Source organism: Lemur catta, chromosome 9, assembly GCF_020740605.2.
Source record: "Lemur catta isolate mLemCat1 chromosome 9, mLemCat1.pri, whole genome shotgun sequence".
Classification (NCBI taxonomy): Eukaryota; Metazoa; Chordata; class Mammalia; order Primates; family Lemuridae; genus Lemur; species Lemur catta.
The window spans coordinates 66,619,224-66,638,339 of record NC_059136.1 but is presented as its reverse complement, the minus strand read 5'-3'; the positions used below and the strand labels follow the sequence as shown (position 1 = coordinate 66,638,339).

General features: G+C 36.3%; 1 protein-coding gene and 1 long non-coding RNA gene across 2 annotated transcripts in view; one reads left to right on the top strand and one right to left on the bottom strand.

The window, feature by feature from the left end:
- The window catches only part of RIPK2 (receptor interacting serine/threonine kinase 2), a 37,269-nt gene extending 20,769 nt beyond the window's left edge, over window positions 1-16,500 (top strand). The window contains exons 7-11 of the mRNA XM_045561472.1: window positions 2,967-3,052; window positions 7,136-7,225; window positions 8,648-8,741; window positions 11,643-11,801; window positions 12,386-16,500. Coding sequence (XP_045417428.1) covers window positions 2,967-3,052; window positions 7,136-7,225; window positions 8,648-8,741; window positions 11,643-11,801; window positions 12,386-12,723 — 767 coding nt within the window. The 3' untranslated portion in view covers window positions 12,724-16,500. The remainder of the gene's footprint in view (window positions 1-2,966; window positions 3,053-7,135; window positions 7,226-8,647; window positions 8,742-11,642; window positions 11,802-12,385) is intronic.
- Window positions 1-19,116, bottom strand: part of LOC123645003 — a 108,289-nt gene that overhangs the window by 14,893 nt on the left and 74,280 nt on the right. The window lies entirely within an intron of this gene.

Here is a 19,116-nt window from a genome sequence, read left to right as displayed (position 1 = left end):
TTACCCTCAAGCCTGAAACAACGAAAAGTTCCAAACAAGATATACGAAACAATGGTTTTTAAGACATTAGATATCAGGAAATGAAGGACAGCAATCTCTGGTTGATGGGAAACACTTGAGGTGGCCTTATGACTGCACAGCGTACTGCCTGGAGAGATGCAGCACAGGGAGGGAACTGAGATGTACAGTCCAGTGGACACCCAGAATCAAGGAGATGAGGACAAGAGTCTGGGTAGACCAAGGCAGAAAGAATTCACAGGACATAGTACCAAAGAGGAGAAGGGTACACAGAGGGAAAACCCCAGAGATTTGCAGAGGGTTCCTCTGAAGTATCCAGTGGAGTACTGACCAGACCAGGGTGGAGAAGTCAGTAAGCTAAAAGCCAAAGTCTTCAATGAACAGTAGGAGAAAACCAGGAAGTTTGCAGAAAAGTAAGTATCGCCTAACAGCATGAACTTCAGAGGAGCTAAAATTTTTAGGGCAAGGAGAAGAAATTACTATTTGAAAGTGGCACAGGGGACAAAGGAGTTATATACCCTTCCTCATGGCTCTGGGAAATGAGATAAAATGTGAACCCATTATCTTAGCAACTTTTTATTTTTTAAAAAGAAATACTGATGAGCAATGGATATATGTTAAATGAAAAACACATTGCATTGCTTTTTTAGTAATAAGAATTCAGAGTCTAATTATTTTTAAATTGTATCATTTTAAAATTAGCTATAAAAATATTCGGCTTTATAATATAAATATATGTATATAAAATTTTATCTCATTTCCTAAAAATCACTGTTATCTAGCTTAGACATTTTTCATTGATAGCCTTTGGGATACTAGGAATGGTGAATAGCAGGTGCTGGGAACCTGAAAGGAAAAGGAAGAATCAGAATAAAAATCAATAATAGGGAAAAACTTAAGTGTATTCAAGGAAAAAACACTGTCAGTATGACCAAATGGGAGACCATGAAAGTACAAAGGAATCTCTAGATATCAAAGTAAGCATGAGGTACCGACTTGGGTAAACCTACTGAAAAGAGATGAAAAGTCCAGACCAAAAAGAAATTATAATGTCAAAAAGTAAGAGAACCTTTAGGTTAACTGAGTTAAGGAAGAGAAGAAGCTCTTAAATAAACCTTTGTTGAAAAACTTAATGACTAATAGAATATACATTCTGAAATTAATAGGTTCAACTGTTCAATTAATGTACTCATTAAGCGGCAAAGTAGCACAATAGCAGAGACAGAAACTATTATACAATAAAGATCCTTTTTTTCTGAAATTTTTATTGAAGTGTAATTTATATGCCTTAAAATTTATCTACTTTAAATGTACACTTGTTGATTCTTAGTGATTTACAGTTTGCAACTGTCACCATAATCCAATTTTAAATCATTTCCACCAGCCTGAGCAACATAGTGAGACCCTGTCTCTACAAAAAATAGAAAAATTAGACAGGTATGGTGGCACTCACCTGTGGTCCCAGCTTGAGGCTGAGTACAGCAGAAGATCTGAGGCAGGAGGATCCCTTGAGCCCAGGAGTTGAGGTTGCAGTGAACTATGATGATGCCACTCTAGCCCTGGCAACAGAGTGAGACCCTGTCTCCAAAAAAAGAAAAATTTCATTTTCTGTCACTCCAGAAAAATTCCTCATATCCATTTGCAGTCACTACCTGTTCTCACCTCTAACTCTAGGCAACCAGTAATCTGTTTTTGTCTCTCTAGATCTGCCTTTTCTGGGCATTTCATACAAATGGAATGATAACAATGTATAGTCCTTTGCATTTGGCTCTGTTCACCCAGCATCACGTTTTTCAAGTTCATCCAGGCTGTAGCGTGACTCAGTAGCTTGTTCAGTAGTTTATTGTTGAATAATACTCCATCATATGGAAGTGCCACATTTTGTTGATCCATTGGCCAGTTGATGAACATTTGCATTGTTTCCACTTGTTGGCTATAGGAAAAATACTGCTATGGTTATTCACATACTAGTCTTTGTCTGAATATGTTTTCATTTCTCTTGGATAAATCTGTGAGTAGAATTGCTGGGTTATGTGATAAATTTATCTTTGATTTTTAAGAAACTGCCAAACTGTTTTCCAAAGTAGCTGTATCATTTTACATTCCCAACAGGAAGGTATGGGGGTTTCAGTTCACATCATTGTCAACACTTTATTTTCTGTCTTTTTAATTATAATTATTTTAGTGAGTATGGAGTGGTATCTCATTGCAGTTTTAATTTGCATTTCCTTGTGATGTAAGGCATCTTTTCATGTGCTTTTTAGCCATTTGTGTGTCTACTTCAGTGAAATTCAAATCTTTTACTTGTTTTTTAATTTCATGATTTGTCCTATTATTAAGTTGTCAAGGTTCTTTATATATTCTAGATACAAATCCTTTAGCAGATACGGGATATGGAAATATAATCTCCTAGTTTGTGACTTATCTTTTCATTTTTTCTTAACAGTGTTTTGAAGTACAAACATTTTCAATTTTTTGAGGTCCATTTATCAATTTTTTTATGGATTTTGTTTTTGATGTCATATCTAAGAACTTTGCCTAACCCCAGATCTTAATGATTTTCTCTTTTATTTACATTTACATGTATGATCCCTTTCAAGTTAATTTTTATGTATAGTGTGAGGTAAGGCTCTAAATTTATATTTCCAGGTGGATATCCAATTGTTTTAGCGTCATTTGTTGAAAAGACTATCCCTTCACCATTGAATTGGCTTAGCACCTTTGTCGAAAAGCAGTTGACTATAATTATAAAGGTTTATGTTTAAACTTTCAATCCTATTCCTTTGGTCCTTATGTCTATCTGTATGTCAGTATAAAGGCTCTGAAGGCAGTTGAATGTCATCAGTTTGGGGAAAAATTGACTTGGAGCCTTATCAGTTAAATTTTAGCATTTCAATTTACTAATTAGAAGCAATCTGAACTCAAATTGTATTTTTTTTCTTATTTAGAATGTGTAATAGAACTTGAACCAGTTTTGAGAACATTTGAAGAAATAACTTTTCTTGAAGCTGTTATTCAGCTAAAGAAAACAAAGGTAAATTGCCAAATGAAATGGTGGAAATTAGAACTTCAAACAACGTGTATATTACTTATTTTTAGTTTTTAATTTCTGTACTTCTCACAGATATAGGCCACAGTTTGGGGCTGGGAGAGTTTATCAGAATCTACCTTTTCAATTTTGAAGACATTTCCAGAACGCTTATAATCAGGTGTAAATTTAAAATGTGTAGCAAAGGCTAGTTGTGTACAGTGAATGCCCTGAAGCACTAGAGGTGTTTGTTTATTTTTTAATCTACATTTATTTTCCTAAAATTTTAATACCTTCAGAGTAATAGATGTCAGGGTTTTCCACTTCTATTTTTCATGTCCAATTAAGCTGTAGAATTTTTATAATTGAGGCCAAAGTGTGTATTTTTTAATTGTTGGGTTTTTTCATTTTCCTACTCAAACACTCCATGTTACGTAGACCAAAGTAGCAGCAGCAGTTAATGTTGATGTGACTTTGCTAGGACAGTTGTCGTATTTACTCAGTCTGGTTCTTGTGGGTCAGAAGAATACTTGAAGGGACCTATTACTACGGGTTTTTTTTAATATTATCAAAAATTGTTTAAAAAGCACCTATAGTCCTTTAGGGCAAGGTAAGCAAGCATAGTTTAGCACTTGCTGGGTTTTATTAAATTTTTCTTAATATATGATGATAAAAACCAGCGGTTAGCTAAATTCTCAGGGTATGAACAAGCACAGTCTATGATTTACTTCCTACTGAAGGACACTGGTTGCCCTTTATGATTTGCTGTATCTACTGATTTAACCTTAGGTTTAAAAGGGAAGTGCATTGAAGGAACTAAAGAGGAACTGTGTTTTAGTTTCTTTTGAGACCTTTTCACTCACTCCTCCGGTGCTGAGTAGGTACAGTCTTTTCCAGAGTAGACCAATTCCTTAGCTTCTTAGTAGATATAAACTTCCGATAACAGTTCTTTTTGCCTTATCTTTTCTGTTCCCTTTTCCTCCTCACACCTTTCTCTTTTCTTTCACTTCTTCCAAACAAAGATGGATAGAAGGGCCTGTTGTCTTAATTATGAAAGGGAAGAGAACTGGTCCAGTTCCTTTTTTGTCCCCAAACAACGGAAACTCTAGGATCCTATATTTAAGACTGTTAATTTTAAGAAGAAATTTTGGCTTTTGAAATAAAGTGTATATTTTCAATTATCTTAATGTCATTTAATAATAACATTATTTTCTTCAGTGTTTTCTGTTTGTTTGTTTTGTTTTTTTTTGTTTTTGTTTTTTTGAGACAGTCTCTCTCTGTTGCCCAGGCTAGAGTGCCATTGTGCCAGCCTGGCTCTCAGCAACCTCAGACTCCTGGGCTCAAGCAATCCTCCTGCCTCAGCCTCCTGAGTAGCTGTGACCACAGGCTGAGGCCTCCACACCCTGCTAATTTTTTCTATTTTTAGTAGAGATGGGGTCCCTCCTGAGCTCAAGCAATCCTCCCATCTCTGCCTCCCAGAGTGCTAGGATTATAGATGTGAGCCACTGCACCTGGCCCAGTGTTTTTTCCTTTTTTTGTTTTTTTAGATACAAGGTCTCGCTATGTTGCCCAGACTGGCCTCAAGTGATTCCTCCCACTTCAGAGTCCTGAGCAATTGGGATTACATAGTATATACGACCACAGCCAGCTACTTTCATCAGTATTTTTAAGTTGCTGCATTGCTTTCACTTAGAGTTGTTGTAGTTGTTTTTTTCTTTTTTTAATAAACTCTTGTATCAATTCTTTGAAATGGTTATGGCAAGAATATATCATCTGGGGCCAGGCACGGTGGCTCATGCCTATAATCCTAGCACTCTGGGAGGCTGAGGTGGGAGGATTGCTTGAGCTCAGGAGTTCAAGACCAGCCTGAGCAAGAGTGAGACCCTGTCTCTACTAAAAAAAAAAAAAAAAAAAAAATTAGCTGGACAACTAAAAATAGAAAAAAAATAGCTGGGCGTGGTGGTGCACACCTGTAGTCCCACCTACTCAGGAGGCTGAGGCAGGAGGATTGCCTGAGCCCAAGAGTTTGAGGTTGCTGTGAGCTAGGGTGATGCCACGGCACTCTAGCCCTAGCAACAGAAACAGACTGTCTCAAAAAAAAAAAAAAAAAAAGAATATCATCTGATTTTTATAGATGAGATTACTGAGGTACAGAAGTTCTCCCATTTCAAGACCCCCCAGTGAATGCCTGAAACCACACAGATAGTACCAAACCCTATATATACTATGTTTTTTCCTACATATACATAGCTATGACAAAGTTTAATTTATGTTAGGCACAGTGAGAGATTAACAATAATAATAAAATGGAACAATTATAACAATATGTCAACATCACTATTATTTCACTTTGAGGCCATTATGAAGCAAAATAAGGGTTACTTGAGCACAGGCACTGCGCTACCATGATAGTTGATATGATAACTGAGCCAGCTACTAAGTGACTAACAAGCAGGTAGCACATACAGCATGGGGACACTGGACAGAGGGATGATTCACATCCTGGGTGGGACGGTGCCAGATGATGTGAGATTTCATCATGCTGCTTACAACTGCACTTAATCTAAAAGTTATGAATTATTTATTTCTGGAATTTTCCATTTAATATTTCAGACCACAGTTGACCAAGGGTAACTGAAACTGCAGAAAGCGAAACCATGGTTAAGGGGAGACTACTGTATAGGGAAGTTAGTCACTTGTGTAATTCCCCACCCAGCTAGCTAATGTCAGGGACAACAGTACAAATTTAATAAAATTTTTCATAAAGAAATTTCTGGAGCCAGGCACAGTGGTACATGCTTGTAGTCCCAGCTACTAGGCAAGCTAAGGTAGGAGGATCGCTTTAGCCCAGAGTTCTAGTCTAGCCTGGGCAACATAGCAAGACCCCATCTCTATAAAAAAATAAATAAATAACCAGATGCAGTTGCTTGAGCCTATAGGCCCAGCTACTCAGAAGACTGAGGCAGGAGGATCACTTGAGCCCAGGAGTTTCAGGCTACGGTGAGCTATGATCACGCCACTGCACTCCAGCCTAGGCAGCAGAGCAAGACCCCTGTCTCTAAGAAAAAATGTTAAAATAAAAAAAAATTATAAATATACATTGAACTACTATGTACGAAGTACTGTGCTAGGTACATTATATGTACAGATGAATAGGACTATTTTCCTCCTAAAGTTCCTTAGCTATGTAATGGAGCAAACAGTCATAAATGTGAATAATGAAGGGCTGAGTGTGGAACCCACCAATTTCCAAAGTTCTGAAGAGTAGTTGGCATTATGTTGGTCTGCAGAAGAAAAGCAGACTGATAGAGGTTTATTTTTAAATCTCTCAGTAATGACACCAACTAATCCAAGTCTGGTTTACAGGAGGAAATCACTGAACAATTTTAATTTACAGTATTTAAATAAATTATCTCTTTAGCAGCTACCATTTATTAAATGCTTACAAATAATCATAGGGCCTTTTTGCATGTATTACTTCTAATTTTCTTTACAGTACTCCTGCAAAACAGATATTTTTATCTCCAATTTATAGATAAGTAAACTGAGATTAAGTCTCATGCCCAAGGTCACTTAGGTATCCCCGGATCTAAACCAGATCTGGTTGGTTACATGGCCCCCACCATTCCATTACGACACAATACTTCCTTGTCTATAAAATGAAAATAATAATAGTATTTACAAGCACAGTGCCGGAAATATAGTAAATGCTTAATAATTATAGATAGACATACATACCTCCCAACATTTATTAAGTTTGTACAAGACACTTCATATTCATTATCTCAATCTCTAGAACGATCCTGCATGTAGATATTATTACATTTTAAGGATGAAGCCCTGAGACTCTGAGAGATCAGTAATTTGCTCAAGGTAACCAGCTAATAATTAGGCAAGATTCAGAGTCTTTGTCTCTAAGTTATTTCCCATATTCTACACTCTCTCTACCTTTAAGTTATATGTTATATTTTCAACTGTCTAGATTTTCTTTCCATTGGTTTTGTATAAATATATGTTAAGTAGATTGTACTTTACTTCTATAATTTCCTGATCACCTCCAATTAAAATGCATATATGTATTCATTCCAGTTACAGAGTGCTTCAAGTATTCTTCACGTATGTGATAAAAAGAAAACGGAATTATCTCTGAGCATACCTGTAAATCATGGTCCACAGGAGGTAAAAAAAAAAAAATTATGTTGAACTAAAAATGTGAGAATAGGAAAGTCATTCCGTCCAACCTCTTCTTTTATAGATGTGAAACTAAAGCCCAGGGAGTTTGCCGGAATGTTGTGGTAGCTCATGGCAATCTACAACTTGAAACCCAGCTCTTCTAATTCTCCATTCATTGTTCATCCCATCAAATCACAATTCTTGCTTCTTTGTCATTGAGTTCCATCCCTAGCATTGTTTTATACAAGGAATGACACCCCAGGGTAGTATATAGGCAAATAATTGATTACAATTTTACCACTATATTTATGCCACTTGTTCTTACCTCTTACAATAATTAGTAAGAGAAAAAACATTTTTGTTGCTATACAAGAAGAAAGATTTCTTTAGTTGCATTTATTCAGACTTATTTCATATTAGTCCTTTTTTTTTTTAAGAATATATACATACATATTCAGGCCGGATACAATGGCTCACACCCGTAAACCCAGAACTTTGGGAGGCCCAGGTGGGAAGATCACTTGAGGCCAGTAGTTCAAGACTAGCCTGGACAACACAGTGAGACCCCTGTCTCTACAAAAATAAAAAATAAAAAAAAAATAACCAGGGCTGGTTGCACACACCAGTAGGGCTAGCTACTGGGGAGGCTGAGGCAAGAGGATCGCTGGAGGCAGGGAGTTGGAGGTCGCAGTGAACTGTGGTCACCCCACTGTATTCCAGCCTGGGCAACAGAGTGAGATCTTGTCTCACAAAAAAAAAAAAAAAGAATATATATGTTCATTTTACAGATTCAGGAAACTAATATAGATTGAGATTCCTAATCCACAAATTCAAAATGCTCCAAAATCTGAAATTTTCTGAATACCAGCGTGATGTCACAAGTGAAAAATTCCATACTTGCCTTAGTCTGTTTTGTGTTGCTATAATAGAATACCTGAGACTGGGTAATTTATAAAGAAAAGAGGTTTATTTGGCTCACAATTCTGGTGGCTGGAAAGTCCAGGATTGGATAGCTGGATCTAGTGGGGGCCTTGGGCTGCTTCCACTCATGGCAGGCAGTGGAAGGGAAGCAGTTGGTGCAAAGAGACATAGGTGGCCAGAGTTGCAGATATAAAATTTCTCATCCATTATTCTTGCCACTGGGCAGAGCCTTGGAGTTCTGTGGAAAATACAGAAAAAATAATTATTTTTAACATTTCATTATTGCCCCATTTCTTCCGTTTGAGTCAATTAAGAAATTAAGTTCATCTTTGTCGGTTATTTTATAGATGTATGTGTTTGTTTAATTTTGTAAAGTATAATATTTTTAGTAGTTTTAATTCTTCATTTGTAATAAGGCACAAGCAAGAACTATTTTGAAATTAAAGCTATATAACTTTTAAAATTATTTTTTATTAGCCTAAATCCTTTATCTTCTATTTACTTTAGGAATCATGTGGATCCTCTCAGCGCCATAAAAATAGTGGTTCTCCTGAGACCTCAAGGTCCCTGTCAGCTCCTCAAGACAATGATTTTCTATCTAGTACGTAAATTTTCCAATCAGTATTGATGTGCAAGTTTTCTATTTTCTTTCAAGAACATATCCGTGGCAAGCAATCATGGTTTATATGGAACATTTCTTTCATTTGCATTTATAACTCGTTGTTTAAAAAGTGACAGGGTCTAAAAATAGGAAAATAGTACTGGGATCCTCAACAAATACATTTAGGTATTAAATGCATTTATGGTAGACACTATGGAAAGATACCCAAAAAAAAGAAAAAACCTCTTATAAGAAAGAGAAGTATTTCTAAGTAACCATACTACAAGATAGAAAGTGATGTATTGTAGGAGAGCTGTGGATCTAGAGCTATGGTAGTACAGTGGAAGGGTAACACTCATTACAAAGTACTTTCATGACAACCTTATGAGGGAGATAGTCCTCATTTTACAGAATAAGGACTCTGAATCGTATAGCTGGTAGCTGGCATATCCAAGACTTGCAGCCAGATCTTTTGATAAATATTTTCATGTCATTCCACTACACTATCTGTCATCATGAAGAAATTATTTCTGGCTGAAGGCTGGACCTCTAGTTATAAAGGATAGACATCTCAGGCAAAAGGAAAAAGAACAAGGAGGCACAGAAGCAAGAAAACACAGAACAGTGAGTAGTTTGGTTTAGCTAATGAAGAGGGTGAATGATAAAAGATAAGTAGGGTGAAGTCATCATAAATTCTACACTTGGCTAACTCTTTGGGCTTTTTTATTTGAGAAGGGAGCAACTATTGCAAATTTTTGATGAAGGGTGTGTGACATGATAAAATTTTTTGCTTTAGGAAGATTCATCCTGATTGGAATTTGTAGGATATTGTGAAGGAAAAGGAGACTTGAGATGGGGAGACCAGTTAGGAGACTATTAACTGTAGTGCCAGTGAGTAATTATGAGAACTGAGGCAGAATAAAAAGGGGGAGGGGTGGTATGAGAGATGTCACGGAGAAGTTGACCGTAGGACTCTGTAACTTTGCACTTGGAGGAGGGAAGGGAGGAAACAGGAGGTAAAGCTGAATAAGTTGTCAAGCCTGGTAACTGGGAGAACATTAGTGCAATTAACAGAAATAGAAGTTTGAAACAGGTTTTATAATTTTGATGAATAATTAAGTTTCTAATTTTTTTTAATTTGAGGTATCAAGGTTATTAAGTAGGAAATGTCCGATTTCCTTAAGTACTAAGTTTTGACAGTTGCTATCTCTGACATTTCACTTTGACACTTCTTGGATTTTTTTTCTTTTTTTTTTTTATTGTGAAGGTACATCCTCCTTCTTTCAAATGTACACTTTGGCTTGTGATTATCTTTGTAATTTTTTTACGGCAATTTTTGTGAAACCATGGATAAGTCAAAAATTTGTGTTATTTTTTAATGTGAGTTCCATCATGGAACTAAGCAGCACAGACTGCCTGAAATATCAATGAAGTATTTGGGAAGGATGTGGCTAATAAATGCACAGTATGTCGATTGTTTGAGAAATTCCATTCTGGTTATTTTAATCTTAAAAATGAGCCACGTGGGAGACCTGAGATCAAGGTGGATAATGATGAGCTGAAAGCTGTAGTGTTAGAAAATCCATATTTACCTATGTGTGAATTAGAAGCAATGTTTGACATTACTATTCCAACAATATTGGACCATTTGAAACAAATGGGCAAGGTAAAGAAGCTGGATAGATGGATTCCACATGAATTAAATGAACATCAGAAGATAAATCGTCTTGAAGCTTGCCTTTTTTTGCTGTCACAACACAAAGGCAAACCACTTCTACACCGTATTGTTATGTGCAATGAAAAATGGATTCTTTTGACAATTGCAAGCGTTAGGCACAATGGTTGGATAAAAATGAAGTACTGAAATACAGTCCAAAACCAAACATTCATCAAAAAAGCTAACGGTGTGTGTTTGGTGGTCCAGCGCTGGTATCCACCACAGCTTCATGAAATCTGGTCAATCGATTAAAGCGGATGTCTGCTGCAACCAGTTGGATGAAATGATGAGGATGCTTGTGATTAAGCAGCTGAGATGGTCAATAGAGACAGACCAATGCTCTTCCAAGACAATACTGTTGCACAAACATGGCTCAAACTATAGAAGCTGGACTTGGAAACTCTCTGTCTTCCACCGTATTCACCAGACCTTGCACCAACTGCCTACCACTTCTTCTAGGCTTTGGACCACTTCATGCAAGGAAAAATATTCAATTCTCAACAAGCTGTGGAAGATGCCTTTGATGATTTCATTGCTACTCGCTCTCCAGGCTTCTTCCCTGGCTTATTCACTGCTGGCATACATGAGCTACCATTTAGGCACATACTTTGATTAATTTTACTGCTTCTTGTTTGAGATATCATAAACTACATTTTTAATTTGAAATCAGACATTTCAGATTTGATGACCTAATACTAGCAGTGCATATGAAGGTGATGTCCAGAGGCCTTTTGAAAATGTAAGAATGTTGAATGAAGACAGAAAGTGTAATTATGTGGATTTGGGAATAGAGGTGATGATAAAGGCCATGAGGTTGAGTAGGATGGCCAGAGGAGAAAGTAGAAAAACCCATGTCATAGATATATTCAGAGGATACATTGAAAGTACAGAATAAGAAGATATACAAGGAGAAATGTGGGACTGTGTGAAGAAGGAAAATTCCATGATTTATAATTTACGTAGGACAGAAAATCACATATAGAAGTTATAGTAACATTCTGTATAAACCCTTTTTTGTTTTAAAAAATGCTTAGTTGCAGAATTAGGTCTCTTAACCATCTTTAATAGCAGTGACAAACTAAATACATTGAAGCCTACCTTCTCTATGCTCAAATGTTGATATTTTAGCTAATAGGAGTATCTAAGGACTGTTCTCCCCCTAATGAAGATGTTGTGTTTTATAGGAAAAGCTCAGGACTATTCTTCTGCGAAGCCGCATCCCTGTTCAGTAAATCACAGTTGGGATACTACCATTTCGGCATCTCAAAAGGTGACATTCTGTGATAAGACTATTCCATACTCTACAGCAATAATAAATTCACTCTTAGCTGAGGGAAATTCAGGTAAATATTTACTATAAAACAGTTTGTAAATTACGCCATTTATCTCACAAATAAATGTTCAGTAGATTTGCCATATGTTAAGGTTTGTCTTTATTTCCTCAATATGATAAATGCATACCTTCTTAAGTAGGAAAGTACTTCAAATCCCAGAAGATGAGAATGCTGATATGTAATAATGGCACAAATGGTATTCCATGAATATCTAACTAGGGAGGGAGAAATGAGAGGAGGTTTTGCTTAATGTTACTAAAGGTAAAATTTTTGTTTATTTAAAAAATATGTAGATATACTTTATATTTGGGAAAAAAAAACAGACCTAAAAACAAAAACTTAAAAAATGGGTTTTGGCCCAAGATTTATAGCATATAAAAGGCAGTGCATTTTCTGAGTGGTAAGGGGAGAGATAACCTGACCTTCTGAATGTTTCCTGAAAAATAACAGTGTCCCCCAAAATACTGGTGTTCCATATTGGCACTATCACAAGAAAGTTAGGTTTTATGCCTTATTTCTTTTTCATGTAATTTTACTCATTGCTATCTATCTGTCCTCGCCTTTTTAATCATTCATTCTTTGCTCTTCTCCAGAGCGTCTGCAGCCTGGTTTAGCCCAACAGTGGATTCAGAGCAAAAGGGAAGACATTGTGAACCAAATGACAGAAGCCTGCCTTAACCAGTCGCTGGACGCCCTTCTGTCCAGAGACTTGATCATGAAGGAGGACTATGAACTTATTAGTACCAAACCTACAAGGACTTCAAAAGTCAGACAATTACTGGACACCACTGACATCCAAGGAGAAGAATTTGCTAAAGTTATAGTACAAAAGTTGAAAGATAACAAACAAATGGGTCTTCAGCCTTACCCAGAAGTACTTGTATCTTCTAGGTCACCATCTTTAAATTTACTTCAGAATAAAAGCTTATGAGTCTTTTACAAGAAAAAAGTTGGTTTATAAAAGGATATTTATATCTCTGTTGCCTTGATATTTTTATAAAATCCACATGAGAATTGGAGGCTTTACTGAAGAATCTGCTTTGAGTAAATACTAGTCTTCTTGTGTGATATTGCCATATTTTTTAAATTAATATAAGTAAAAAGCTTGCATTCTGCTACATAGTTCAATTTTTTATATCACTTTTGTTCATCGAAACTATTTTTTAAAGTGTAATAATTACTCTTCTTGTCCATAACAGTGTCTTAAGGTATGATGTGTTTCTGATGGAAGCTATTTTCACACTCACTTTCTTGATGGATTATTTATTACTTGTCTAAAATGCAGTTTGACTTTATTAAGTATATACCCTTTATATACCAGAAACAGTACAGCATTCCTAGCCTATAATCCTGGATTCAGATGTTCCCCAAAGGGTTATTCATTTTAAACTGTGTTAGTCACATTACATTTTAAAGCTTTATTTATGAATTCTTTTTTAAAAAGTTGTTTCAAAGGTAAAACAATACACAGTATGTAAAAAAAAAAATAAATCTTTAAATACTGGTTATCTGCCCCCACTGTTAACCTCAACCTTCCCCACTGTCACTAACAAGCAAGCTAACCAGAGTTAACAGCCTGATGTATATCCTTCTGCACCCTTCTTCCTGCTCATATTTAAAGTATATGCTTATTTGCTACCGAGTCTTTTCTTAATAATGTTATTATCACTGTAATACATCGTACTGCAACCTGCTTTTTGCACTTAATAATACAGCATGTACAGCTTTACAGATCAGATATAGATCTAACTCGTTCTTTTTAATTGTTGTGTAATATCTGGGCTGCCCTTTTCTATTTTCTTAACTTCTTCACACCAAGTTTAAACCCATAAAAGTACAGTGTAAGCTCTTTTTTAGGTTGACGGGTTATACTACTAAATGAAAACCTACAAGGAATAATAGCCCTTTTCTGAAACTGCTTAGCAAAGTCAGCAAAAAGTGAGATACAGGATAAATTTGGAAGTACAAACTTTTAAGAAGCACCAGACCCACAACCTGAAAAAAAGTTGAATAAGAGTAAAAGCAATGAGATGGGATTGAGGCGATTAAATATTTTATTAGAAATATACAATAATTATTTTAATCTCTGTTTTGGAGCTTGACATTAACCTGTAGTACCACTTACCGTACCTTTAAGAAATGTGGAAATCAATAGGGAAAAATGAAAGGTAAACATATGAGTAATCTGTTAAATTTTAAAAAGTGCTAAGATAAAGATTTAATTTGGGAAATAATAAGTAGAGAAAAAAACTTCTTTTGGAGGCTTTTCTTTTTCTCTATATATATTCTAAAAAGAAGATTATTTTGCATATTGATGGCCTCAAATTGACTTTTAATCGATTAGACGTGAGATATCTGGATTGATAAAATGAACTTTGCCTGCTCTTTGCAGTTTCTACAGAGATCTAAAAACTTGTAATCTATCACGTGCTTATAGCTATGTGCTTACCAGCCACTTTCTCCTACAATTTGCTATACGGAAGACACACATGTAGCCATCCATCATCACAGCTCTGCAAACTTTCCACATGAGTAATAACATTGATGAATAAGGAGATGGTGTCAGGGATCAAGATGATGAGCTCCCATCCTTCATAGCAGTGATGTTTAGGGGAAGATGAAGCTGCATATGACCAGTCATAAGACAGGGTCTGGCATAGAATAGGCACTTTCTAAACAACTCTTTAATGAATAGCTCCATGGAATGAAAGCTGGAGAAGGGGAAAAGATGTTTCCTTTAAATCACTTTTCCCAAAATGTAGTACAAGTACAGCTAATAGTAAGTGGGATTATTTTAGGCAATTAATGTAGACACAGCACTAAATAACATTTGAGTCATATAGTAAAGAAGTTCTTTTTGAACCTTCTAATTAAGTAAAGGAGAATGTCTCAATTTTGTATTAGCACCTTTTTATCTCCCTTGTTAACAAAAAGAGACTGGGCTTTGGGCTCAGAACTTCTGGAACAATATTTAGCAAGAATTTGAAAATTATTTTTTAATGATATTCAGTTTGAAAATGAGCTTCTACATATGCTAAGTGCTGTTATAAAAATATATAAAGTTTCATTTTGTAATATTCAAATAAAAAGACTAATTATTATTAAGAAAATCATAGTGTATGAAGGTGCAAACGATCATAGAAGTAGGAGAATGACAGATTAAGATCAGTCTCTGCAGGAGGGGACCTAATAATCTTATCTTTTAACTAGATAGTTAATCAAGTAGATAGATAATGCTAGAGATATTCCTTACAGCGTATTTTAAGACAGTGCTGCCCTTTATTAAAAGGATTTGTTCTGTAAAATTTGGATTCTGTGAAAAGGCCGCACTCAGGTATCCCGAAGGCCACATGTGGCCCCGACGTCATGTGTTCACCACCCCTGCCAGATTTGTGCATAAAATAATTTCTCTTTAGGTTGACAGATCTGTTTCCTGATGTCTGAATGCCATACTTGTCTTCAGAATTGACAGACTTTGAACTGAAGTTTCATTAGAAAATTTTACTTTTGTTTTGCATCCAATTTGAATTCCCAAAACAATTTTAGTCATGTTTTGCAATTTGGAAAGACTGTTTCACTTAAATATGATAATCGGATAAATAGATTAGAATCTACAACTCAGTTCTTGAAGGAAGATCTTCAAAAAGGACAAACACTTGAATTATGGCAGCAGAAGAGTCAGGCTGATATAGGAGGAGCAATACAAGAAGCAAAACCAAGTTGTGCAGAGAGTTATGTGAAAGAAATTTGCAAAACTATGAAAGACTGGGGTGTTGCAGCAATAGTATCAAGCAGTGGGGGCCAGTTTTTATTTCCCTCCAGCATTAATCCTCTGCCCATCCTCAACACCCCCCCAGTCAAATACTCAGTTTTCTAACTTATGAAAACAAATTACAGCCAATTGGGAAAGAATGAAAATCAGTAAACCTTCATGCTTAGCTCCTAACAAGCATCTCATTAGTTTCAGAAATGTGTTTCTCTAAAATCAGACCTCCCATCTCAAAGAGCCTAGTTCCCAAACTACCACTTGCTTTTTCTCTCTCTCTACCGGATCACTTCTTTTCAACTTCAAACACCCAGATTTCCTTTAAAAACAAAATTTCTTTGCCTGACCTATTGCTTCTCATACTTTTCCTGGAAATTTTTCTACATTGCCTTTATTTTTGTTACTTATGTCTTACTTATTTAAAATTCGATGTCATATAATTAATGAATGAGTTGAAAGGAACAAGGATGCATCTGGTCCTTCAAATTCCTTTAATGTAAAACTGTTAATAGACAGTTAGCTCATGATTAAACACTTCTTTTGATAAAGGGGAGTTTACTGCCTCTTCAGGCAATTTATTTCATCTCCAAACAGTACTATCAGTAATTTCATACATTGATTTAAAAATCTATTTCCCTGTAGTATATATCTATTGGTCCCGGTTCCAAACCTTGGGATAATTTATAGGGTAAATCTAATCCCTCCTCCATATGACAGCATTTTATGTATTTCTAAACAACTTTCCTGTTTCTGATGGGTTTTTTTTTTCTGCTTCAGAATAATTACTATTTCCTTCAATGGTTATTTAAGAAGCAAGGTCTGTATTCCTCTCAAAGTATGGTGGCATAACTGAACACAATGCTCCTAGTCAGGTCTTACCAACATAGTTGGAATATTTCCTCCCTTATACTTAAATAAGATAATAAAAGCCCATTTTTAGCAGTCACATGTCATTGTTGAATTGATGTTTACTAACAAATCCTTTGTCTTTATACCTGTGTTGTTTTGCCTTCTCCTTTTTTATGTTCAAGGAAGTAAGTTGGGTTTTTAGGCCCATATATAACGATTTGCCTTTATCCCTCTTAATTTTTTAAATGCACCCTAGTCCAGACATTCAAAATGTTTTTTATTCCTAAATCTGGACTCTTCCAGCTTGCCATTCACAAATTTGACAAACCTACCTTTTATAATTTCATCCAAGCTATTAATTAAAATGTTGAATGGTGCTGGGCCAAGCACAAGGTCTACAAAATGCCACAAAGCCTCTTCCCCTCAACCTGACAAAGCTCATCACTATTTAGGTGCAATCATTCATCTAATCACTAATGAATATAATTGAAATTTTTCAAGTGTTTCACATAAAAAAAATATGGAATCTACAATTTAACCCAGATGATCTCTATTTCCAGGTCAGTTTTTAAATCACTTCTTTTTTTGCTACAAGTACATTAGATTATTAAAATGGGGCGTGCCTCCTCTCTTAAAATATTAAATGGGTATTGCTCACACTCTGCTTATGAAATCTAGTGCAAAGCACTGTGTGCACCAAAATCCCTTGATTTAAGGATCATGTCATCCAATATTGAAACCTTATTAACTATGTACATAGTTGATTGAAAGTGTTTGAGTTTTCACCTAATGTCTTTTCTCTGCTCCAGTATTGTATTCAGGGTACTGTTGGGGTGCAGAAGATGATTCCCCAAAATATGGCACACGGACATGCTGAGTGCTTTAGAAAATTGAAAGGTCTCAGAATCAAGGTCCCTCCAACCTTGTCTTTTTTCTTCCTCCCACTAGCACAGGAAGAGACTTGCTCTGGAATTTCCTTTTCTGACCAAGAAAGTATATTAAGCCAACAAGTGACTTAGGTGGAGTTACTTCTTGGGTTTTTTTGTTTGTTTGTTTGTTTGTTTGTTTGTTTTTGAGACAGGGTCTCACTCTGCTCCTCAGGCTAGAGTGCAGTGCTATGGCCTCAAACTCCTGGGCTCAAGCAATTTCCCCACCTCAGTAACTGGGACTACAGGCATGCACCACCATACTCAGCTAATTTTTTTTTAATTTTTATAAAGATGGGATCTCAGGTTGTTGCTCAGGCTAGCCTCAAACTCCTGACCTCAATCATTCCTCCCACCTCGGCCTCCCAAAGTGCCGGGATTACAAGCATGAGCCACCATGCCTGGCAGGATTTACTTTTTAAATACCAGATGAATGTTTAGGCTGATGCAGTTATCTGGTAAAGAGATGCTGTTGATCTGAAACATAGTGCAATGGGGATGGAAAAAGTTGTTAGACTGAAAACAAGAATATTTTGGAGGTAGAATCTTGTGATTAATTGTATAAATGGTGGGGGCTTCAATAGTAAAGAGAGGAGCAAGTGAAGGACAGAAGAGTTAAGCTTATCTGGATAGCTGGTATTTTTGCTAAGAAAGGAAACATAAGAAGGAAATCAAATTCGGTTCTGGAACATGGAGTTTCCTATGGGGCATGCCAGTCAGCAGGTCTAGTATGAAGTGAATTTCAAGTTCAAAAGAAAGGGCTGACTTTGGGAGCACTGATGTCTAGGTGACAATTAAGACCACAGAGTGGGATGAGGTAGATCGGGGAAAGGGTGTACAGTAGTAAGATGAGAAGGCTCAGACTGAACCTGGAGTTAGAACAGTACCTAAAGCACTCCAGCAGGAGAGGACCAGGATGCAGGGATGTCTGGTATCACAAAAGGGAACAGAATCATTGGAAAAGAAGAGAGTGGTCAACCACATCAAATGGGGGGAGAACTGAAAAGCTTCCTCTGGATTTAGAAAATAGGAGGGTGTGTTAGTCATTTTTGGCAAGAGCAATTTTAGGGAAGTGGTTGTGACAGAAGCCAGATGAAATGAGCTGAGGAGTGAATAGAGAATGACAAGCGACATGCAAAAGTGAGATTTGCTGCAGACAGCTCTCCCAAGAAGTCTGGCCATAAATAACTTAAGCTATTGATGTGAGTGTAAATTGATATAAACTCTTAGGAGAGAATTTGCCAATATCCATTAATATTTAAAATTTTGTTACAGGTATCTAGTGTGTAGTGATCAAGTCAGGATATTCAGGATGTCCATCGCCTGAATACAACACATTTTTGTTAGGTATAGTCATCCTACTCTGCTATCAACATTGAATTCATTCCTTCTGTCTTACTGTAGGTTTGTACCCTTTAACCCACTTCTCTCCATCCTCCCCTCGCCCCTGCTCACCCTTTCCAGTCTCTGTTATCTGGTTTTCTACTCTCTACCTCCATGTGTTCACATTTTTAGCTCCAACATATAAGTGAGATCATGTGGCATTTGTCTTTTTTTGTCTGGCTTATTTCACTTAATGACCTCTGGTTTTATCCATGTTGCTGCAAATGACATGATCTCATTCCTTTTTATGGCTGAATAGTACTCCATTGTGTGTGTGTGTGTGTGTGTGTGTGTGTGTGTGTGTGTGTGCGTGTGTGTGTGCGCGCACACGCCACATTTTCTTTATCCATTCATCTGTTGATGGACACTTAGGCTGATTTCTTGTCTTTGCTATCTTGAA